We start from the raw sequence: 24,287 nt of genomic DNA, 5'->3' as shown, positions 1-24,287 counted from the left end.
CTATGGACTGCAGTCCTCCAGGCTCCTCTGTCCACGGGATTCTCCAGGCAAGGATACTGGAGTAGGTTGCAATTTCCTCCGCCAGGGGATCTTCCCGACCCTGGGATTGAACCTCCGTCTCTTGTATTTGCAGGGGGATTCTTTACCACTGAGGGAGCAGCAATCACAAATTGGGATGTGAGCTCTGAAGCAAATCAGAGGGAATGACTTGGAGGTGGTGTGCAGAGGACTATGGATAGAGAGCAGGGATCCAGCATCCAGAGCAGGGCCGTGGGCAGAAGATCTGCTGAGAACTGAGGGTCAGGAGGCATTGTCAGAGGAAGGGAGGGCTTGGCCGCAGGGGGAAAGCTGTGTGAGCCCAGTGTGTTCAGGGCACAGAAGGTCATCATGGCTGGAGGGAGGCAAGGGGAAATGATAGGTGATGAGCCTGGAGAGGAAGAACCCCAGGGCCTGTTGAGGGTGTCCAGCAGTGGGAACTACTGTAGTACTACAAGTAGGGAAATGACATGATCAGATCTGTGATTAGTGGTGAGCTGGCTGCAAAATGGAACCAGGATTGAAAGATGGCAGCAGGGAAGTCTGTTAGGATACTGTTTCAGTCATCCAGACAAGAGATGGTAGTGGTCGAGGGGATAGACAGGAGGGTTTTAAAAGCTATTTAGTTGATAGAAATGTCAAGATTTGGTGACTGATCGTTGGAATAGAAGGAGAGGCAAAAGTCAAAGGTGGTACCTTGGATGGGTGGGTGGATATATGGTGATGCTTGAGGGAGAACAGGTTCAGGAGAAGAGATTAGGATGGTGTTCCATGTGAGGTGCCTGTGAGGCACCCAAGTGAATTCAGCAGGCTGTTGGACATATGGCTCTGAAACTCAGAAGAGCAAACGTGAGTGGTATGTGAGGCCACAGGAATGGTTGGGAGTGCCTGCACAGCTAGTGAACAGCAGGTGAAAAACCTTAAGCCACAATATTTAAGGCAGAAAAAGGAACTAAAAAATGAGGCTGAGAAAGAGGGGCTAGAAAGCTAGGAGTAAAAGCAAAGACATGAGAAGAGAGGAAATATTTTTTAATCTGTTAAGAGGTCAAGTAAAGTAAGGATCAGATAATTTTGGCATCAATGAAACATTGATCTTGATGAGAAGAGTTCCAATGGAAAGACTGAGGCCAAAGCCAGGCTACCATGTAATTAAGAGGTAATTGGCCAGCAGCCCAGGCCAATTCCTAAATGACGCAGATCCCAACCTCACACCAGCCTTCCCTGGTGTTTCAGACTGTAAAGAGTCTACCTGCAGTGCAGGAGACCCAGGTTCGATCCCTGGGTTGGGAAGATCCCCTGGAGAAGGAAATGGCAACCCACTCCAGTATTCTTGCCTGGAAAATCCCATGGATGGAGAAGCCTGATAGGTTACAGTCCATGGGGTCTCAAAGAGTTGGACACGACTGAGCGACTTCACTTCTTCTTACTTCTCAACCTCACACTTGACAACAAAATTCAGTGGTTCAAAGACTTAAACATAAAAAGGCAATAGGAAAAATATAAGATTAAAGACATTTTTTAAATGTTAGAGTACAAAAGGCTTTTTTCTGGTGTGACACAAAACAGAAGCCACAGAAGAGAAGGCTGTTAAATTTGCCTACCTTAAAATTTTCCCTAAGCTGTCACAAGGCAACATAAGCAAAATTATGAACTATAAAAAATTTGAGCTCAGATTTTGGATGAGGACTAATTTCCTTAATATGTGAAGAGCTTTTACAAATCAACAAGAAAACTAACAACCCAACAGAACAAGGAGGCAAAGGATATGAACACGATTCTTAGAGCAGGAAATACAAATGGCTGTTGAATACAGGCACAGACACCCAATTTCATTTACCACAAAAGAAAATTTAAATTTGTGATTTTTTTTTTCATCTATTAGATCAACATCCACAGAAAAGTTTGGTAACATTTTGCTGTCTGAAAAATGTGGAAAAACAGGTCCTCTCATACATGCCTTGCAGGATTATGCATTTGGACATTTATGGAGGACAATTTGGCAATACCTGTGGAATATTATGCATGACAAGTATACTCTTTAACACAGTACTTCTCTGTAAAATGAATTTCCAAGTTTATCCACTGTAACTATGTAACAGCAAAGATAGGAACCATCTTTATGTGGAACATTATGGGTTGAGGATATTATGTCTATTCTTACTGGTGTCTGATCCTGTAGAAAGTTGAGGAGAACGGGACTACAATTCCATGAGAGCAAAGATATAGGTGTGTATTTGATGGTCACTGGTTTAGGGGCAAAGATCGAAGTGAGAATCAGTGCATCTTAGAAAAGAGTGGTTCCGGGAAGAGCTAGAGAAACCAGAGAGGGAGATTCCCGGAAGGACAAAGAAGAGAGAGAAACGGGGACTTCCTTGGTGGTCCAATGGCTAAGAATCTGCGCTCCCAATGCAGGGGGCCCGGGTTCAATCCCTGGTCAAGGAACTAGACCCCACATGCCATAACTAAGACCCAGTGCAGCCAAATAAAATATAACTTAAAAAAAAAAAAAGAAGAGAGAGAAAGGAAGCCAAGATGATGCGATGATCTGGAAGCCAGAAAGTGAGTCTGTCTCTGCCCAGGGTAAAGACCAAGGACTGGACATTCCTGGGTCGGAATGACACTGCTGATCTCTGAATCAATCCTGGACTTGCCCTTCCATTGGACTTACTGGGATATGGGAAAGAAACTCTCAGTGTCCTCAGAGAATATGGATGGGGTTTATTTCCTAATATCTGAGCCTAGCTTCCCCCTCCAGCCCTGGAGCCCAGGCACCAGGCTGCCAGTGCACTGTCTGCGTCGGTCGCCTAGGAGACGCGCACCACATCCTACTGAGCAGGCGCTTTTTCTGAGGCCACGCCCCTTCCCGCGGGCGGGCGCTGATTGGCCCGTTTGAAATGCGCCGGGCGCGAGCTCACCTGGGCCCTCAGCGGCGTTTCCCGGATTCCTCAAGTTCCGCGCTTGAGCCGCGGAGTTGCGGTGCCTGCGGCCGGTCCTGGAGGCCCGCCGATCTCGTCAACCCCCGACCGAGTCCGGCATCCCCTCCGCGCGCGTCTGGGCAGTTCGGAGCTTACTACCATGAAGCCAGCGTGAGTACTGGGCCGCGGAACTGGGGCCGGCGTCTCCCCTCGCCGCGGCAGGTCCCCGGCCGCGCAGTGGGCACCAAGCCCTGTGCCGCCCGGGACCACGAAGCCCCCCCACCGGGACCGCCCAGGGGGAGACGGGCGTGAAGACCCGTCCTCGTCCGCCCGGTCTAGCTCCCCGCCTCCCGGAGTCGGGCGCCTGGCTCCCCGCCCTGGCTACACTCGGCGGGGAAGGGCCGGCCCCACGTTGGGAGGGGCGGGAGGTTTGGGCCGGGACCGCCGCCTCCTATCCTTTCTCTAATTCCCCTTTCCCTCCCTGGCCGCCCGCACCCGCGGGTTGTATTTTGCCCAATTAGTGCGGGTCGGGGGTCGTCTCGCGGGTTGGCCTGGTGTTGTGTCCTTGGTTTGGGGTTGGGTAGGTGGTCTCAGCCCCTGAAGAGTCCTTGGCATCCGGGCGCACTGCCTGCCTTTCCGAGTCTAATTCGGTAGTCTCGGGGCCGCGACCACCCCAGCTCTCCCCCCGGGTGTAGGCTAGTTACTTTTACGCTGTTCGGTCTCAGACAGCCCCGCCCCCGGCCACAAACGCCCACATTCCTCACGAAGTTGGTGACTTTTGCGCCGCAGCCTAATTCCTTGACCGCTACTGGGTAACGAAATACTTGTGCAAAGAAGGTTGACTTTATAATCATCATCATGATGTAGCAAGTCGTTTGCAGAAAACAGCTTGTTTTCTTAAGAGGCTAAAGTCAAAATTTTTATCTTTAGGGAAAAATAAAAATGTTGAGTTTAAGTAAACCTACCATAATATTTTGCACTTTAAACAGGAATTTGATTTGTTTCATTGGGAAAGTGCTGAGAAAGTATTTTAACAACCTATATAGTCCAAGCCAATAATTTCACTTAGTGTTAAATGTTTATCTCGTCTATAGATAAATGGGGGGGAGGGGGGAGTGTCATACTTGAGAAGTGGTGAAATAAACCAAAATATCTTTTTCTACTGCCGCTACTTAAAAGAGCAAAAAATTGCAGTTTGGGGACCACATTTTGTCTGGGAACAAAGGATGACAGTTTTGAGAGTTCAGTAGTCACTTGTTCTTTAAAAATAAAGACATAAATCTTGATCAAAGGGTGGATTTCTCCATCTGCATTTTTATAATTTAGAAATTAATCACTTGGTCTGCCTTGGCAATGGGCTAAGGACAACTTGTGTGCTTTTACAAAATGCCTTTTGAGATAAGTGTGCTCAGTTATCTGTTGAGTTTTCAAATTTGTAATGCCTGTAAAGTTGTTGGTCAAGAAAGCAAACCACTTAACATACAGAACTATAAGTAGATATTAAAAAAACCAGGGATCTATCAGGCAGATCACTTTACCAGTGCTGACCAGGTAATTCCAGATTGACTGGTTTACGATTCTGCTCCTGGGAGTGGTTGGAACTCTAAGTTAGGTATTAAGTCACAATTTGGTGACATGGAGCTTAGCACAGATAACTCCATTTTGGGCCTGTTCTTTCTTTTTTTGGTGCCACAAATGTCTCCTAAGCCAAATTTTAATTACTTTTAAGTTACACATGTCATAAACACTCTCCTACTAAGGCAGTTTGTACGTATTCATATTATTTGGGGCATAGTGTTTTGGAACTGCTAAAGAGTAATTTTATAACCCCTAGGAAGATTGTCTCTGTATGAACTATAGGTTAGGTTTTTATATGTTAGTGTTGAACTGAAGTGTTTTTGTTTCTATGACCAGGAGGACTAAGACACCCAGGAAACCACCAGTGAAAAAAGGATCCCAAACGAGTCTTAAAGACCCAGTTGGGGTAAGGTCTGCCTGTGAATTTGTGTATTCTTTCTTCAGTCCCTTTATGTTTTGTATGCTTGAAAGGGACAAAGATGTGGAAGTGGAATCAAAGAACATTTAGCTAAAAGGACTGTACTAAATTGCTTAAGGCTGGTTCCAGCTTTGAAATTTTGTTTCTGTGTAGGATTTATTAGTCCAGTAAAATGAAGGCTTTGGTTGTCAGTTGCATACTTCCTGTAACTACTTATATTTGAAAAGCTAGATAATGAAAAAATATTCTTCAACTATCTTGGAGATATTCTTCATAGTCTCTGGGATAGGGGGAAGCTTTGTGCTTGGATGAACATCTCTCCTATCTTTACGACAGTTATATAGTAACTTACTGCACACTTCAAGAGGAAAGCCCCAAACTCCATGCTATTGGGGATCAAGTTCCATAGACTCTGGTTTAGAACAGTTTCATTTATCTCCTGACTACTCTATGAACTTCACTAGTTTCAGGCTTGGGAACTTTTAAAAGCAAATGGTAAATAAAAGAAAGTTGACTTGCTCTGTTTTTTTTTTTTTTTTTTTAATTTTCCCTTTATTGGCACTGGAGTGTTATCTCTTTATCTGAGTTGTGGGAACCAGATGCTTTGCATATAGAGCTAAACAATTTTCTCCCAACCCTATCACTGATTAAGAAGATGACGTTTTGAATCTTGCACTTTAGTATATTGTGTTAAGCTGGCAAGTTTTAACTGACATCCAATTCCAAACAATCCTAACAGCTTTTGAGATATTTTTCATTGTGTGATATGTTCTTGATTTTTAGAGTTTTCATTTTGTGTGCGTTTAAAATTCTCTCATATCTAATATATCTGTTTTGCATTTGACAGTCAGCAAGTTGGGTAGCAGATTTTTGGCTTCCATAGCTGTTTATATAGCTCTCTTAAGTTTAGATGTCAAATGTTGGTTGATGAATGAATAAATGAATGAAGGAAAAGTCAGGTAAAAAGTCAACCTTTGTTCTTTAAACACCCTCTTGTATTTTCAGGTGTACTGTAGGGTACGCCCACTGAGCCTTCCTGAGCAAGAGTGTTGCATAGAAGTAATCAATAATACAACAGTTCAGCTTCATACTCCTGAGGGTTACAGACTCAACAGAAATGGAGACTATAAGGAGGTAATTCTGTTTGGAACCAACTGCTTTTAATTGATAGGTTCTTTCTTGAATTGGTTTTCTATTTTTTAAATATGACAAAATTCATGTTTCCACTTTATTGAAAGACTTATTTACTTCAGTCTAACAACCATATTAAAAGTGTCTAATTTCTGGGTTGTATAAACACGCTTTTGGTATACTGAAATTAAAAGATTGTTTTTAGATGATAATTTCTGATACTGGATATTTATTGCTTTTTAGAGCATACGTTAAGTGAAGTTGCTCAGTCGTGTCTGAGTCTTTGCGACCCCATGGACTGTAGCCTACCACGCTCCTCTATCCATGGGATTTTCCAGGCAAGAGTATTGGAGTGGGTTGCCATTTCCTTCTCCAGAGCATCTTCCCAACCCAGGGATTGAATCATGGACTCCCTCATTGTAGACAGACGCTTTACCGTCTGAGCCATCAGGATAGTTTAATGTGGAATGATATCTGATTGTTCTAGGCAGTTATATATATATATAGTTCCATGTGTGGAATTGAAGTAACATTTAATAGGCGTTGTATACTTGAATTGATTTCTTATGAAGTGTTTTTATTTTTGTAAAATGTTAAGCAGAGTTCAGTTCAGTAAACATGTGCTAAGCTGGAGGGTGGAAGGAGACTTTTAAAAATGAGTAAGACAGGCTCCTTGCTTTTATGGAGCTTACAACTTAGTTGGGAGCACAGATGCTAAGCAAGTAATGCTCATAGGTGACAGAGATGTGCTTAAAGAAATGGACTCTGGGAATGCAGGAAAAAAAAAGATTAATTCAGTCTGTCAACTCTTGTAGCTGCCTTTACTCTTTTTTTTTTTTTGCCTTTACTCTTTTACGTACACCACTCCAGGGAGATTGTTAGTCAGAAGCCTACCAGTGGCCTCTCTGGTGATGTAATGTGATGGACACATCTTTGTCTTCATTATGATCTGTTTCTCAGCAGCACTGTCCTGTCTTCCCCCTCGAACTTTCCATGTTCTGTCTTTTATCCTTAGCTTTACACGTTGATTATATGGTAATAATTTTGGAAATTTTATCTTCAGCCTACATCTTTTGTCTAAATGGAACATCCACTGTTTGGATGCCACATAGGCATGTCCAAAAGAACTCTTGATTCTTTTTCCCCTCTAGATCAGTACTTCCCTGTTTTTACTTGTCAATAAATAGCACCACCACCATCTATTTGCTCAAACCGGAAACCTTTCTCTTGGGGGCTTTCCTAGTAGCTCAGCTGGTAAAGAATCTGCCTGCAGTGCAGGAGACCTGGGTTTGATCCCTGGGTCGGGAAGAGCCCCTGGAGAAGGAAATGGCAACCCACTCCAGTACTCTTGCCTGGAGAATTCCTTGGACAGAGGAGCCTGGCAGGCTACAGTCCATGGGATCATAAAGAGTCGGATGTGACTGTGTGACTAACTTTCACTTTTCTCTTATACCTCCTCATATCCAGTTCATCAGTAGATCCTATCAGTTCTACTCCAATGTATATCTTGAAACTGTCCTTTTATTTCTGTCTGTACTGCTGCTACCCTTGTCTGAGGTCTGTTATTAATTATGGAGACTAGTGCTTCTCAAACTGTCTGTGGTAAAGAAGCAACTTTTTTATTTTCAGTGCTTTGTGACTGATACTTTTATGCAGCTTTGCCACAAGAAACTGTTACACAGTTGTTAGGCAAAGTTAGACAAAGGAGAACTGGTTTTTAATCTGTTCAGAGTAAGCTCACTGATCACATGCTGGGATGTTGCAACCATGTGAAATGACTACAGAGGTTCTGAGCAATTACTCTCTATCTCTGTAATTACTTCCCCTGGACAGGAGACTGATAGCTTTCATAGGGGCACTGGGCCGCCTGCGGACCATACTTTGAGTGGCATTGACAAGACTATGCTGAAGCCAACTGGACCACCTGCTTCCATTCTGAATCTGCTCTGATCTGTTGCCACAGAGCAGCCAGTCAAAGCAGAAGTCAGACCTCACTGTTTTCCTTTTTTTTTTTAAATGAAGTACAGTTAAGTTACAGTGTTGTATTAGCCTCTGGTATATAGCAAAGTGATTCAGTTGTACATATATGTACATATTCTTTTTCATATTCTTTTCCTTTGTAGTTTACTATAATATACTGACTACACCTGCCTGTACTATACAGTAGGATGTTGTTGTTTATCTATTTTATATATGTTGTTGTTCAGTTGTTCAGTTGTGTCTGACTCTTTGTGACCCCATGGACTGCAGCACACTAGGCTTCCCTGTCCTCCAATATCTCCCAGGGTTTGCTCAAACTCATGTCCATTCAGTCAGTGATGCCATCCAACCAGCTCATCCTCTGTTGCCCCCTTCTCCTCCTGCCTTCAATCTTTCCCAGCATCAGGGTCTTGGTACTTTGTATCTCCTAATCCCAAACTCTTAATTTATACCCCCCCCCCCACCATTTTTCTTTTTAAAGCCTTCTAAAGGATAAAGTTTTAAAGTGGGAAAATCCTGCTTAATCTGCCTGCTATCTAATTTCTCCACCTCCCCTGTTAGTACTCATCCAATCCTGAATTGCTTGGATAAGCTGGAATCCTGCCTCAGGCCTTTTGCCTCAGCTCTTAGCAGGATGGCTCCTCATCCTCAGGTTTAGCTTAAATCACCTCCTCTGAGAGTGTGTCCAGACCACCCCCATCAGAAGTAGCGCCACTCCTACTTCTGTCCTGGTCTGTACTCTATACTTCCCTAATAGCACTTAGCACCATCTGTAGACTTATTTACTTGTTTATGGTCTCTTTCCCCAGGTGTAATATACTCTTCTGGGGGATATGCACCTTATGTGTCCTGTTTGCCAAATACTCAGTAAATATGGAGTAAGCATGAAGGAATGGTTTGGGAAGGCTTCATGGAAGAGTAGGACTTTGAAAATGTAAAACAGTTAAGTGACTTATTGAAATTTACTTTTATTAGAGTTAATTTCATGTATGTGTAAATAGTACAAAAGCTTTGGTGGGGATTAGAGGTTCTCAGTGTCTTGTGACAGAAGGCAATACTGGATAATGGAAAAATGTTAGAATGGAAATGACTTTGACAGCAATTAGCTTCATTGGCTTGGGCAAGTTCCTTCTTGGCCTCAGTTTTCTTCACTTGGAAGAGGGTGTTGGGTTGCTCATGAGGACTTGGAGGCCATCTGATTGACCTATCACCACTATCCTGTGTATCCTTTCAGTTCCAGGATTCTTTGTTCTTCCTTCGAACTTTAAAGCTGTTTCCTAAAGGGCTTTCCTTATAGCTCAGTTGGTAAAGGATCTGCCTGCAATGCAGGAGACCCCAGTTTGATTCCTGGGTTGGGAAGATCTGCTGGAGAAGGGATAAGCTACCCACTCCAGTATTCTTGGGCTTCCCTTGTGGCTCAGCTGGTAAAGAATCCACCCGCAATGCGGGAGACCTGAGTTCAGTCCCTGGGTTGGGAAGATCCCCTGGAGAAGGGAAAGGCTACCCACTCCAGTATTTTGGCCTGGAGAATTCTGTGAATCTCCATGTAAAGAAATTAGATAGAATCTCCATGAAAGGTAATCTTAGGTCATGGGGTTGCAAAGAGTCGGACACGACTGAGCGACTTTCACTTTCAAAGCTGTTTCACAGCATTGGAATAAAGACAGGTGAGAATTAGCTGAAGCATGTGATATGCTAGACAGTGTTTGAGATATGGTTAGTATTAAGTGTGAGCTGTGTTGTTGTGATGATGATGATGATGTATTTCAGTCCTAATCTATACTAGTCTCCTTTTGGGGGACAAAACTGCTAATAGTTTTCATAAGGGTTATGATATTGATATCTGAGCAGGTTGAATTTAAGATAAAAGATATAAAACAGGGAAAAGGGGCCACGTGATAAAGGCTATAATCCATAATAAATTCTAGTGAATACTCATGCACCAAATAACAGCATTAATGTTCATGGAGCAAAAACTGCAAGAAATTCAAGAAACCTATAGGAACAGTTGCAATGTCTACAGCCTACTAAAACTAGGAAATAATAAAAATAGAATAGAATTCCAGTGTTTGGACAGTTAGGTCATTTTAGTTTACCTTGAAATGTATTTGTTTACCCCAGTCTCCAATCTTATTTTCCAGTTGGAGTTTGGTAATATTTTTGATAGTATAGCTGTACTTTATGTTATGTTGAAAGATCTGAGAATTGAAGTATTAATGCATTTTATTTTATTTCTTTATTTTTATTTATTTATTTTTTTTTTTTTTTATTACTGCATTTTAAAGGTCACAGTTATTTAAAATTTATTTCACATAAGAACACAGATCAGAGATTTCCCTGGGGGTCCAGTGGTTAAGACTCAATCCTTCCACTGCAGAGGGCATGGGTTCCATTCCTGGTCAGGGAACTAGGGTCCTGCATGCCTTGCAGTGTGGTTAAAAAAACAACAACAACTCAGATGAGATTATATTGACAGTTATTTTCTAGTTTTAAAAAAGCAATACATCAAAACTCTTAATTTTTTGCTGTTATGCTATTTTAAAATGACACCTTTATTTAAAAAAAAAACAACAGCAAAGTAGTGTATGAAGTAATGCTTGAGGATTTTCACAAATCTGTGACTGAATTGTTATAATACCTTTTGATCTTCTTTGTCACTTAATTAAAACAAAATCAGCCTTAGTCTATGAAGCATAAGTAGACTGAAGACTTTTCTACATATATACTTTTCTATATATGTGTGTGTGTGTATACATATATATATATAACTCTTCAATAGTTGTAACCATACTATACTTCAGTACTATAACCATAAATATTTACCGGTTTATAATTGGTATAATTTAAGTATGTCATGACTTTTTAAAGGTTTCAAGTTTAAAGTTTATTGATATTTTTTCTTTTCATGTCTAGATTTAAGTGTTCATAAGGCAACATCTGAATGTGTTTAAGCAGATGTATTTCTATCCTAGATATAGTGCAATTCCATTTACGTGCTTTTTTAAAACTTTTTCCTTCTCCACAGACTCAGTATTCATTTAAACAAGTATTTGGCACTCATACCACCCAAAAGGAGCTCTTTGATGTTGTGGCTAATCCCTTGGTAGATGACCTCATTCATGGCAAAAATGGTATGACTCTTGAGTTTTGCTGAATTTTACTTTTTCTCTTCTGGTAAAACTTTTTTGATACTTACATATTTACTTTATGTTTGGCCTTGAACCCAGTTAATTTGTCAGGGTCGTGTTAAACGTGCTTTTTTGAGCCGTTGATTTTATTTTTTAATTCACTTATTTTTTAAAATGTCATATTGGAGTATAGTTGATTTACAGTGTGGTGTTAGTTTCAGGTGTATAGCTAAGTGATTCAGTTGTACATATATCCATTCTTTTCCGATTCTCTCCCCATGTAGGTTATTACAGAATGCTGAGTAGGTTTCCTGTGCTGTGAGCAGGTCCTTGTTGGTTTTCTGTTTTTTTTTTTTTTTTTGGTTTTCTGTTTTAATAGAGCAGTGTGCGTATGTCGGCCTCAGACTCCCAATTTATCCCTTTCCTTTGGTACCCTTTGGTAATCTTAGGTTTGTTTTCTAGGTCTGTGAGACTGTTTCTGTTTTATAAATAGGTTTATTGGTATATATTTTATTTTTTTTTTAGATTCTACATGTAAGGGATATCATGTGACATTTGTCTTTCTCTGATTTAGTTCACTTATTCACTTAGTATGATAATCTCCAGGTCCATCCATGTTGCTGCAAATGACATTATTTCATTCTTTTTATGGCTGACTAATATTCTGTTTGATATATGTACCACGCCTTTATCCATTCATCTGTCGATGGACATTTGAAGTGGCTTCTATGTCTTGGCTGTTGTAAGCAGCACTGCAGTGAACACTGGGGTGCATGTATCCTTTCAAACCATAGTTTTCTCTGAATATATGCCCCAGTAGTGGTATTGCTGCATCTTATGGTAGCTCTATTTTTAGTTTTTTAAGGAATTTCCATACTGTTCTCCTAGTGGTGTACCAGTGTACATTCCCACCAACACTGTAGGAGGGTTCCCTTATCTCCACACCCTCTCTAGCATTTATTGTGGGTAGACTGTTTGATGATGGCTATTCTGACCAGAGTGAGGGGTTATCTCATTGTGGTTTTGATTTGCATTTCTCTAATAACTAGCAATGCTGAGCATCTTTTCATGTGCCTCTTGGCCATCTGTATATCTTCTTTGGGGAAATGTCTATTTAGGTCTTCTGCCCATTTTTTATTTGATTGTTTTGGATGTAGAACTGCATGAACTGTATTTTGGAGATTAATCCCTTGTTGGTCACATCATTTACAAAAGTTTTCTCCCAGTCTGTTGGTTGCTTTTTCATTTTGTTGATGGTTTCCTCTACTGTGCAAAAGATTTACATTTTAATTAGGTCCCATTTATTTTTGTTTTCATTTTTATTACCCTTGAAGATGGGTCCAAAAATTATCTCACTGTGACTTATGTCAAAGTGTATGCTGCCTGTGTTTTCCTCTAAGAGCTTTATAGTAGCTTTACATTTAGGTCTTTAATCTATTTTGAGTTTATTTTTGTGTATGGTGTTCGAGAATATTCTAATTTCATTTTTTTTTTTACATGTAGCTGTCAAGTTTTCCCAGCACCACTTATTGAAGAGACTCTTTTCTCCATTGTATATCCTTGCCTCCTTTGTTGTAAATTGACCATAAGTGTGTGTTTCTGGGCCTTCTTTCCTGTTCCTTTGACCTATAATTTTTGTGTGTGTGTGTGTGTTTGTATTTTTTTTTGCCAGTACTATAGCATTTCGGAGAAGGCAATGGCACCCCCACTCCAGTCTCTTGCCTGGGAAATCCCGTGGATGGAGGAGCCTGGTGGGCTGTAGTCCATGGGGTCACACAGAGTTGGACACGGCTGAAGTGACTTAGCAGCAGCAGCAGCAGCACTATAGCATTTTGATTTCTGTAGGTTTGTAGTGTAGTCTGAAGTCAGGGAGCTTGATTCCTCCCACTTTGTTTTTCTTTCAAAGGATTGCTTTGACTAGTGGGGTGTTTCCATATAAATGTAAAAAAATTTTTGTTCTAGTTCTATCAAAAATGCCGTTGGAAATTTGAGAGAAACTGCATTGAATCTGTAGATTGCCTTGGGTAGTATTTTCATTTTGACAGTATTGATTCTTCCAATCCAAGAAGAGGGTATAACTTTCCATTTGTTTGTGTCATCTTCAGTTTCTTTCTTCAGTGTCTTATAGTTTTCAGAGTACAGATCTTTTGCCTCCCTAGGTAGGTTCAGTCCTAGGTTTATTCTTTTTGATGTGATAGTAAATGGGATTATTTCCTTAAGTTCTCTTTCTAGTCTTTCATTGTTAGTGTATAGGAATGCAAGAGATTTCTGTGTATTAATTTTGTATCCTGCAAGTTTACCAAATTCATTGAGGAGCTGTAGTAGTTTTCTGGTAGCATCTTTAAGATTTTCTATGTGTAATATCATGTCATCTTCTAACAGTGACAGTTTTACTTCTTTTCCTTCTGGACTTCTTTTTCATTTCTACTCTGATTGTTGTGGCTAGGACTTCTAACACTATGTTAAGTAAAAGTGGTGAGTAAACATCCTCATCTTGTTCCTAATCTTAGAGGAAATGCTTTCAGCTTTTCACCACCGAGTATGGACATAAACCGCAGGTTTGTCATATATGGCCTTTATTATGTTGAGGTGTGTGTTCTCTCCATGCTCACTTTCTGGAGAGGTTTTTGGCAAAAGCATTTTCTGCATTTATTGAGATGATCAAAGGATTTTTATTCCTCAGTTTGCTAATGTGGTGTATCACACTGATTGATTTGTAGATACTGAAAAATGCTGTATCCTTGAGATAAATCCCACTTGATAATAGTTTAAGATCCTTTTTATGTGTTGACTGAAAAGACGAACAACGTCAGAGTTGCAAGTTAAGTTTTATTTGGGGCAAAATGAGGACTGCAGCCCAGGAGACAGCACCTCAGATAGCTCTGAGAGACTGGTTTAAAGAGGTAGTGGGGGAGAGTCAATGTGTAAGATTTTGGTGAAGGGGGATTTCAAAACAATCAAGTGCTTACTTTACAAAAGCTTTTCTGCTAGTCATGAGGAGCTGATGTCACTATGAAGAGATTTAGTGATTTTCTAGATATGAAGAGAGGCAAGGATTTGGATCAGTTCCTAAAAATATCTAACTATCTAAAGACCTGTTCCACCAGTTTCCCTAGAGCACAGAGTGACTCACTCTCCAGCCTGAATTCCCCTCAAGGGGTGTTGAAGCTTGGCAGCTGAAGGAACATAGGGTTCAGGTGGCAAATGCGCTTCTTGTTCAGTTGCTGGCAAGTGCTCTTGGCAAGTGCCAGTTTGTAGTTGATAATGTATTGTTGGTTGTGCTTTGCTAGTATTTTGTTGAGAATTTTAGTATCTATACCCCTCAGTCATGTTTGCCTGTAATTTTCTTTTTTGTGATAATTCTTCTCTGATTTTGGTATCAGGATGATGTGGCCTTATAGAATGAGTCTGGGAGAGTTCCTTTCTCTGCAGTTGTTTTAGAAGAGTTTTAGAAGAATAGATGTTAACTATTCTCTAAACATTTGATAGAATTCTCCTGTGAAACTGTCTGGTCTTGGACTTTTGTTTGTTGGGAGTGCTTTTTTTTTTTTATGAAATATAGTTGATTTACAATGTTATGTTAATTTCTTTTGTACTGCAGAGTGACTCAGTTATACACATATATATTCTTTTTTATATTTTCAACGATGGTTTGTCACAGGATAGTAAATATATTTCCTTTTGCTATATGGTAGGACCTTGTTCATCCATCCTATGTATAATAATTTGCCTCTACTAACTCCCAACTCCTACTCCTTCCCTTTTCTCTGAGACCACAAATCTATTCTCTATATCTGTGAGTCTGTTTTTGTTTTGTAGATATGTTGATTTGTGTCATATTTCAGTTCCACATATAAGTTTTACCATGTTATTTGTCTTTTTCTGACTTAGTATGGTAATCTCTAAATCCATCCTTGTTGCTGCAAATGGCATTGTTTCATTCTTTTCTTTTTGGCTGGGTGATATTCCAGTATCTCTGTGTATGTAAGTGTGTGCACCATATCTTTATCTGTTCATCTGTCAGTGAACATTCATGTTGTTTCCATGTCTTGGCTACTGTAAACCATGGACGCTGGGGTGCATGTGTCCTTTCAAAACTCGGTTTTCTTTAGATATATGTCCAGGAGTGGGATTGCTGCCTCCTGTAATAGCTCTAATTTAGGTTTTTAAGTAACCTTCATACTGTTCTCCTTTGTGGTATACCAATTTACAAACCCACCAACAATATAGAAGGGTTCTCTTTTCTCCAGGCCCTCTCCAGCATTTGTTATTTGTAGACTTCTTGATGAGGGCCATTCTGACTGGTGTGAGGTGGTACCTTGTTGTAGTTCTGAATTGCATTTCTCTAATAACTAGTGATGCTGATCATCTTTTCATGTGGCTCTTGGCGCCGAAAAATTGATGCTTTTGAACTATGGTGTTGGAGAAGAGTCTTGAAAGTCACTTGGACTGCAAGGGGATCCAACCAGTGCATCCTAAAGGAGATCAGTCCTGGGTGTTCATTGGAAGGACTGATGCTGAAGCTGAAACTCCAGTACTTTGGCCACCTCATGCGAAGAGTTGACTCATTGGAAAAGACCCTGATGCTGGGAGGGATGGGGGGCAGGAGGAGAAGGGGATGACAGAGGATGAGATGGCTGGATGGCGTCACCAACTCCATGGACATGAGTTTGGGTGGACTCCAGGAGTTGGTGATGGACAGGAGGCCTGGCATGCTGCGATTCATGGGGTCGCAAAGAGTCGGACACGACTGAGCGACTAAATTGAACTGAACTGAATAACTAGTGATGCTGATCATCTTTTCATGTGCCTCTTGGCCATCTGTATGTCATCTTCGGGGAACTGTCTCTAAATAGACATTTAGAGACTTCTTCTGTCCATTTTATGATTGGGTTGATTGTTTTTGTAAAAGAGATGCATGTTGTTGTTGTTCAGTTGCTCAGTTGTGTCTGACTCTGTGACCCCACAGACTGCAGCACACCAGGTTTCCCTGTCTTTCACCATCTCCCAGAGCTTGCTTAGAGTCATGTCCATTGAGTCAGTGATGCCATCCAACCATCTCATCCTCTGTCGTCCCTTTCTCCTCCTGCCTTCAATCTTTCCCAGCATCAGGGTCTTTTCCAGTGAGTTGGCTCTTTGCATCAGGTGGCCAAAGTATTGGAATTTTAGCATCAGTCCTTCCAATGAATATTTAGGACTGATTTCCTTTAGGATGGACTGGTTGGATCTCCTTGCAGTCCAAGGGACTCTCAAGAGTCTTCTCCAACATCACACTTCAAAAGCATCAATTCTTTGGCACTCAGCCTTCTTTATGGTCCAACTCTCACATCCATACATGACTACTGGAAAAACCATAGCTTTGACTATATGGACTTTTGTTGGCAAAGTAATGTCTGCTTTTTAATACACTGTCTAGGTTTGTCACAGCTTTTCTTCCAAGGAGCAAGCGTCTTAATTTTATGGATGCAGCCACCTTCGGCAGTGATTTTGGAGCTGAAGAAAATAAAGTCTGTCACTATTTCCATTGTTTCCCTATTTGCCATGAAGTGATGGGATCAGATTCCATGATCTTAGTTTTTTTGATTGAGTTTTAAGCCAGCTTTTTCACTCTTCTCTTTCACCTTCAAGTGGCTCTTTAGTTCCTTTTTGCTTTCTGTTGTAAGGGTGGTGTCACCTGCATATCTGAGGTTATTGGTATTTCTCCCTGCAATCTTGATTCCAGCTTGTGCTTCATCCAGCCCCTCATGTTGCGTGATGTACCCTGCATATAAGTTAAATAAGCAGGGTGCATGGGTTTGTAATTTGGAGATTAATCCCTTGTTGGTCACATCATTTGTAAATGTTTTCTCCCAGTCTGTTGGTTGTCTTTTCATTTTGTTGCTGGTTTCCTTTTCTGTGCAAAACTTGTAAGTTTGGTTAGGTCCCATTTGCTTCTTTTTGCTTTTATTTTTATTGCCTTGGGAGACTAACCCAAGAAAACATTTGTTACTGTTTATGTCAAAAACATCTTGCCTATGTTCTCTTCTAGAAGTTTTATGATATCCTCTTATTTTGTTTGCTTTTTAGCCATTCCGTGTGGCATGCAGGATAGTTTATCAACCAGGGATTGAACCTGGGCTGCCACAGTGAAAGTACCAAATCCTAACCAGTGTCTTACGAGTACTTACATTATTAAGCCATTTTGAGTTTATTTTTGTGTATGGTGTAAGGGTATGTTCTTCCTTCATCAGTTTACATGTGGCTATCCTCTTTGAGAGTCCCTTGGACTGCAAGGAGATCCAACCAGTCCATCCTAAAGGAGATCAGTCCTGGGCGTTCATTCGAAGGACTGATGTTGAAGCTGAAACTCCAATACTTTGGCCACCTGATGTGAAGACCCAACTCATTTGAAAAGACCCTGATGCTGGGAAAGATTGAGGGCAGGAGGAGAAGGGGACGACAGAGGATGAGATGATTGTATGGCATCACCGACTCAATGGATATGGGCTTGGGTGGACTCCAGGAGTTGGTGATGGACAGGGAGGCCTGGTGTGCTGTGGTTCATGGGGTCGCAAAGAGTCGGACATGACTGAGCGACTGAACTCAACCGACTGATCCTCTTTCCCAACACTACTTGCCAAAGACACTGTCTTTTCTCCATTGTATATTCTTGTTTCCTTTGTCAAAGATTAGTTGTTAAAAAAAAAATATTAATTGTCTATAGGTATGTGGGTTTCCTTTGGGGTTCTCTGTTCTATTGATCCACATATCTGTTTTTGTGCCAATATACGGTTGCTTTGATTATTGTAGCCTTGTAGTATTGTCTGAAGTTTGGGAGAGTTATGTTGCTTGCTTTGTTCTTTCCCCTCAGGATTGCTTTGACAATTCTGGGTCTTTTGGTTTCATGTTAATTTTAGTATTATTTGTTCCATTTTTGTGAAAACTACCATTGGTAATTTAATAGAAGTCACATTAAATCTGTAGATTGCTTTGGGTAGTCTGGCCATTTTAGAAAAATTAATTTTTCCAATCCAAGACCAGAGGGTATATCTTTCTATTTCTTTGAATCATTTTTTAATTTCCTTTACTAATGTTTTGTAGCTCTCAGCATGTAAGTCTTTCACCTCCTTGGTGAGATTCATTCCTAAGCATTTTATGTTTTTTAGTGTGAGTTTAAAAGGGATTGTTTATTTGTTGTTGTTCAGATGCCAAGTCGTGTCCAACTCTTCACTACCTCATGGACTGCAGCATGCCAGGCTTCCCAGTCCCTCCATTTCTTGTTTATTTACATTCACTTTTTGCTATTGCATTGTTAGTGTAAAGAAATGCCACTGATTTCTGTATGGATACAAGATTAATCTTGTATCCTGCTACCTTGCTGAATTCGTTTATCAGTTCTAGTGGTTTTGTGTGGAAGAACCACTTTAGGGTTTTCTATATATGTTATCATGTCATCTGTGTATAATGACAGTTTTACCTCTTCCCGACCAATGTAATTACCTTTTATTTCTTTTTCTTGTCTGATTGATGTGACTAGCACTTCCAATCCTATGTTGAAGAGAAGTGGTGAGAGTGGACATCCTTGTCTTATTACAGATTTAAGTGGGAAGGCTTTCAGCTTTTCACCATTTTCTGTGGGTTTGTCACAAATAGCTTTTATTATATTGAGATATGTTCCCTCTATACCCAGTTTCAGAAGGATTTATATCATGAATGGATATTGAATTTTGTCAAATGCTTTTTCCACATCTATTGAGCTAATCTTATGGGTTTTGTCCTTTTTTTTTAATTAATGTGGTGTATCACATTGATTTTATGTATGTTGAATCATACTTGGGATCCTGGGATGAATCCAACTTGGTCATACTGTATGACTTTTTTTATACATTGTCGGATTTCAGTTTGCTAGTATTTTGGGAATTTTTGTGTCCTTTCTCATCAAAGAATTTGTAATTTTCTCTTTTTTGTGGTATCCTTGTCTAGTTTTGGTATCAGGGTGATGGTGGCCTTGTTGAATGAGTTTGGGAGTGTTCCTGATTTTGCAACTTTTTGGAGTACTTTCAGAAGGATAGATGTTAACACTTCCCTAAATGTGTGATAGAATTTTCCTGTGAGGCCATGCGGTTCTAGTTGTTTGCTGGAGGTTTTAATCACAGTTTCAATTTTAGTACTTATGATTGGTCTTTTCATATTTTCTATTTTTTCCTGGTTAGTCTTGGGAATTATACCTTTCTAAGAATTTGTCCATTTCTTCTATGTTACCCATTTTATTGGCAAACACTTAATTGTGGTAGTCTCTTCTGATTGTATGTATTTCTCTAGTCTTCTTTTTCAATTCTAATTTTCTTGATTTGATCCCTCTCCCTTTTTTTCATGAGGAGTCTGGGGCTATAGGTTTGTGAATTTTGTATACCTTTTCAAATAACTACCTTTTAGTTTCATTGCTCTTTTCTGTTTTCTTTATCTCTGTTTTATTTCTGCTCCAACCTTGATGATTTCTCTTTCTTTTTACTCTGAGTTCCGTTTGTTCTTTCTCTAGTTGCTTTCAATATCAGGTTATGTTCTTAAGATTATTTTTGTATTTTCTAGTGCTTTTTTTTTTTTTTACAATTGCAAAAAGCTACTTATCTTTTTAATTGAAATATATGATAATGTATAAATTTATAAGGTTTCAGCACCTTATAATGTATAGATCATTTATATATTGATTGCCATTGTAGCAATAATTAGCACCTCTATCATATTTCATAATTATTCTTTCTTTTTAGTAGTTGGAATAATTAAGTTCTAGTCTCTTAGCAAGTTGGATATTTGTTCAGTTGTTATTTAGTCACTAAGTCGTGTCCAACTCTTTGTAACCTATGGGCTGTAGCCTGCCAGGCTTCTCTTGCCAGGATTTCCCAGGCAAGAATACTGGAGTGGGTTGCCATTTCTTTCTTTTTTTTTTTTTTCCATTTCTATCTCCATTATAATATTAGTACTGTTGTCTATATTCACTGTACTGTGCATTATATCTCTAGGTCTTATTTACACTTGCTGTAAGTAGTAAACTTAACATCTCTTCTCTCCTCCCACTTACCGTTCCCAAGTAACCGCTGTTTTACTCGATTTTTACAAGTTTGGCTTTTTAAAATTCCATCAGAGTACTTGTCTGACTTAGCCTACTTAGCATAATGTGCTCAAGGTTTATCCAGGTTGTCTCAAATGGCAAGATATTATTCCTTATGAAAATTGCTCAGTCGTGTCTGACTCTCTGTGACCCCATGGACTATACAGTCCTATGAACCCTATGAACTCTATGAACCCTATGAACTCTATGAACCCTATGAACCCTATGAACTCTCCAGGCCAGAATACTGGAGTGGTAGCTGTTCCCTTCTCCAGGGTATCTTCCCAATCCAGGGATCAAACCTAAGCCTCCCACATTGCAGGCGGATTCTTTACCAGCTGAGCCACCAGGGAAGCCCATTCCTTTTTATGGCTGAATAATATTCCGTTGTGTCCATATAACATGTTTTCTTTGTCCATTGGTTTGTGGACGCTTAGGCTGTTTCCATGTCTTGGCTATTGTAAATAATTCTGAAACGAATGGGGGGGGGTGTGTAAATATCTTTTCAAGGTAGTTTTTAAATTTTCTTCAGATAGATACCTACATGGACTTATGTATTATTTATCTTTAAAGTCTGGGTCATATGAAAAGTTCTGCTTTTGGTTTTCTGAAGAACTTCCATACTGTTTTCCACAGTGCCTTCAGCAATTTACATTCCCACTGACAGGGCATAAGGGTTCCCTTTTCTTCACATCCTGCCAAACACTTGTTATCTCATCTTCTTTTTTTTTTTTTTTTTTTTTTGTGTGTAATAAAGTTTTATTAAAGTATAAAGGAGATAGAGAAAGCTTCTGACATAGGCATCAGAAGGGGGCAAAAGAGTACCCCCTTTGCTAGTATTAGCAATGGAGTTATATACTCTCCAATGAATCCAAAGAATGTCTGGAGGCTGCAAAGACCTCACCAGACCCACTCCCATAATTTACATTTTAAGATAACAGAGTTGGCCAGAAGGTTTAATCCAAAGATTGTCCTCAGGCAGGATACATCCTTGTAAAGACCAGACCTACTCCCATAATTTATGTTTTAAGATAACAGAATTAGCCAGAGGGTTTAATCCAAAGACTGTCCTCAGGCAGGATACATTATTGTTATATAATCCTAAGGAATGTAGAGGAAAAAAAGTAAAAGTTTGTCCTTTCTTCCTCCTTGAATATCCCAGACCTCTCTCTCCTTGGGGACCCTTAGACTTCTTATCAACCTGCCTAGGAAATGACTCTCTCATTCCCCCCTTTTGTTTTAGGAGAATTATGTTGCCTAGGGAAAAGGGGCGTCGTTCTCATTCCATAACTGCTTCCGAGCTGACAAGGGGCGTTGTCCCTAAATTGGTGAGGCAACATATTCTCCTAATCCTCATAGTGAGGATGTCTGATCCAGGGGCTCTAAGTAATAGTTGGAGGAGGCTGTGGCACTCATAGGAGCTTGGACAACTATTTGTAAATTAAAAGCTTTTAGACTGTTAGAAAACCCCATTATACAGTTACAGACGTAAGGCAAAATAGTCATTAAACCAAGTTAAAATCAAAATGAAAAGTCACATTATGTCCATAGTTACATCAGTCCATCTTAAGGTTGTTAGATGTCATCAGTTTAAGAAGAGGTATCACATGCGATTGTTGAAGTTACTTGCAGACTTGGAGAAAGTCCTTTCCTTGAAGTGGAGATGTCCACCATGGAACGCCTTCCACTGATGAAGAGGGGAGTGCTCCGCAGACCCAGCAGTTAGACCGATTGTGGAATGCAGCATAGGAGTGAGCCCAGGACAGGAAGGCATTGTCTTGAGGATCAAACGGCAGACTCAGGATTTCTGGAGTCAGCAGAAGTAGGCTCACATAGATTATCGGGCCCATCTTGTCCTGAAGGATCCCGGACGAGCCCCCAAGATGAAAGGTTGTTACTGAACGATGAGACGCGGGATTCTTGGCCTATGGAGGAGATGAATTCAATCCGGGGCCAGAGACGAGGCTGGATCGCTCAGAGCTTTTGTGTAATAAAGTTTTATTAAAGTATAAAGGAGATAGAGAAAGCTTCTGACATAGGCATCAGAAGGGGGCAAAAGAGTACCCCCATCTCATCTTCTTGATGACTGCCTTGATGATGATTAACTTGCATGAGGTGATAGCTCATTTTGTTAATTGTTCCTTTGCTGTGCAAAAGCTTTTAAGTTTTATGTAGTCCCATTGGTTGATTTTTGCTTTTGTTGTTTGAGATTTTACTGTCATATTTAAAAAATTGCCAAAACCAATGTTGAGGAACTTCTCTCCTATGTTTCATTCTAGGATTTTTTTTATAGTACCAGGTTTTGTGTTTGAGTAAATTATGTTTGATCCATTTTTAGTAAATTTTTGTGAGTTGTGTAAGATAGGGGTCCAATTTCATTGCTTTACACGTGTTTATCCAGTTTTCCCAACACCAATTGTTGAAGAAGCTATCTTTTCCACGTTGGTGCTCTTGGGTGGCTCCCTTGTCAAATATAAGTTGACTGTATGGTCTGGGTTAATTCTGGGCTCTTCATTCTGTTCTTGGTCTGTGTGGCTATTTTTGTGCCAGTACCATGCTGTTTTTATTTCTGTAGTTTTATAGTGCAGCTTGAAGTCCGGAAGTATGTGATACCTCCAGCTTTGTTCTTTTTCCTCAAGATTACTTTGACTTTTGGGGTCTTTTGTAGTTCCATACAAACTCTAGGATTTTTTTTTTTCTATATCTGTGAAGAATACTATCAATGTCTTGATAGGGATTGTATTGAATCTGTAGATTTTGAGTATTATAGACATTTTAGCAATATTCTTTCAGACCATAAGCATATATTTTTTCTGTTTGTTGTGTCTTTTATTTCTTTCAGCAGTCTCATAGTTTTTGTTGTACAGATCTTTTACTTCCATTGTTAAATTTATTCCTAAGTGATTTACTGTTTTGATGCTCTTACACATGGAATAATTTTACTTCTTTATCATATGTTTCTCCTGAGTATATAGAAGTGCAACTAATTTCTATATGTTGATGTTGTATCCTGCAACTTTACTGACAACATAGATTATTTCTGACAGTTTTTTGGTAGAGTCATTGATATTTTCTATATATAGGATCATATCACCTACATTTCTCTAGATAGAAAGAATAAGAAAAACTTACTAAAAGAATAAGTTTTACTTATTCTTCCCCTGTTTGGATGCCTTTTACTTCTTTGTCTTATTCCTGAATTTAGAAGTAAAACTTTCAGTCTTTCTCCATTGAGAGAGACCAACAGCTAACATGCATGTTAGCTGTGCATTTGTTATACATGAACTTCATTATGTTTAGGTGTGTTTCTTCTGTACCCAATTTGCTAAAGGTTTTTATCATGAAAGAATGCTGTATTTTGTCAAATGGTTTTTCTGCGTCTATTGAGATGATCATGTGATTTTTATCTTTTATCTTATTAATATGTTTACATTTATTGATTTCCATATGTTGAACCATCCTTACATTCAAAGCATAAATCCCCCTTGGTTGTTATGTACAATTCTTTTTAACTGTTCTTGAATTCAGTTTGCTGATACTTTGTCGAGACTTTCCGTTCCTATATACATCAGGGATATTGGTCTATAGTTCTCATTTCCTGTGGTGTCATTACCTGGCTTTGGTTTCAGGTTAATGGTGGCCTCATAGAATAGTTTGAAAGTTCCCTTCTCAGATTTTTGTGAAGAGCTCGAGAGGACTGATGTTAGTGCTTCTTCGAATGTCTGGTAGAATTCTTCAGTGCAGCCGTCTTGTCCTGGGGTTTTCTCTGTTGGGAGGTTTATGATTACTGATTTAATCTATTTGGTTATTATTGGTCTGTTCACATTTTCTATTTCTTCCTGGTTCAGTTCTCTTTTTAAGATTTATGTTTTATATTGGAGTATAGTTGATTAAGAATGTCATGTTAGTGTACAGCAAAGTGGTTCACCTCTGTGTATACTTGTATCTGTTCTTTTTCAGATTCTTTTCCCATTTAGGTTATTACATAATATTGACTAGAGTTCCCTGTGCTA

The 24,287-nt window shown here is 39.8% G+C and overlaps 1 protein-coding gene across 4 annotated transcripts in view; it reads left to right on the top strand.

Moving 5' to 3' along the window:
* The first annotated feature begins 2,916 nt into the window (after positions 1–2,916).
* Positions 2,917–24,287, top strand: part of KIF23 (kinesin family member 23) — a 42,896-nt gene continuing 21,525 nt past the window's right edge. For 2 of the 4 annotated variants that reach the window (XM_043919780.1, XM_043919779.1), the window contains exons 1-4: positions 2,918–3,122; positions 4,866–4,935; positions 5,953–6,081; positions 11,084–11,189. In XM_043919780.1, coding sequence (XP_043775715.1) covers positions 3,112–3,122; positions 4,866–4,935; positions 5,953–6,081; positions 11,084–11,189 — 316 coding nt within the window. In that variant the 5' untranslated portion in view covers positions 2,918–3,111. Of the gene's footprint in view, positions 3,123–4,865; positions 4,936–5,952; positions 6,082–11,083; positions 11,190–24,287 lie in introns of all 4 variants that reach the window. The other 2 variants (XM_043919782.1, XM_043919778.1) reach the window with 2 other exon arrangements.

Source organism: Cervus elaphus, chromosome 12 (assembly GCF_910594005.1).
Source record: "Cervus elaphus chromosome 12, mCerEla1.1, whole genome shotgun sequence".
NCBI classification, from domain to species: Eukaryota; Metazoa; Chordata; class Mammalia; order Artiodactyla; family Cervidae; genus Cervus; species Cervus elaphus.
This window is presented reverse-complemented; position numbering and strand designations above follow the sequence as displayed.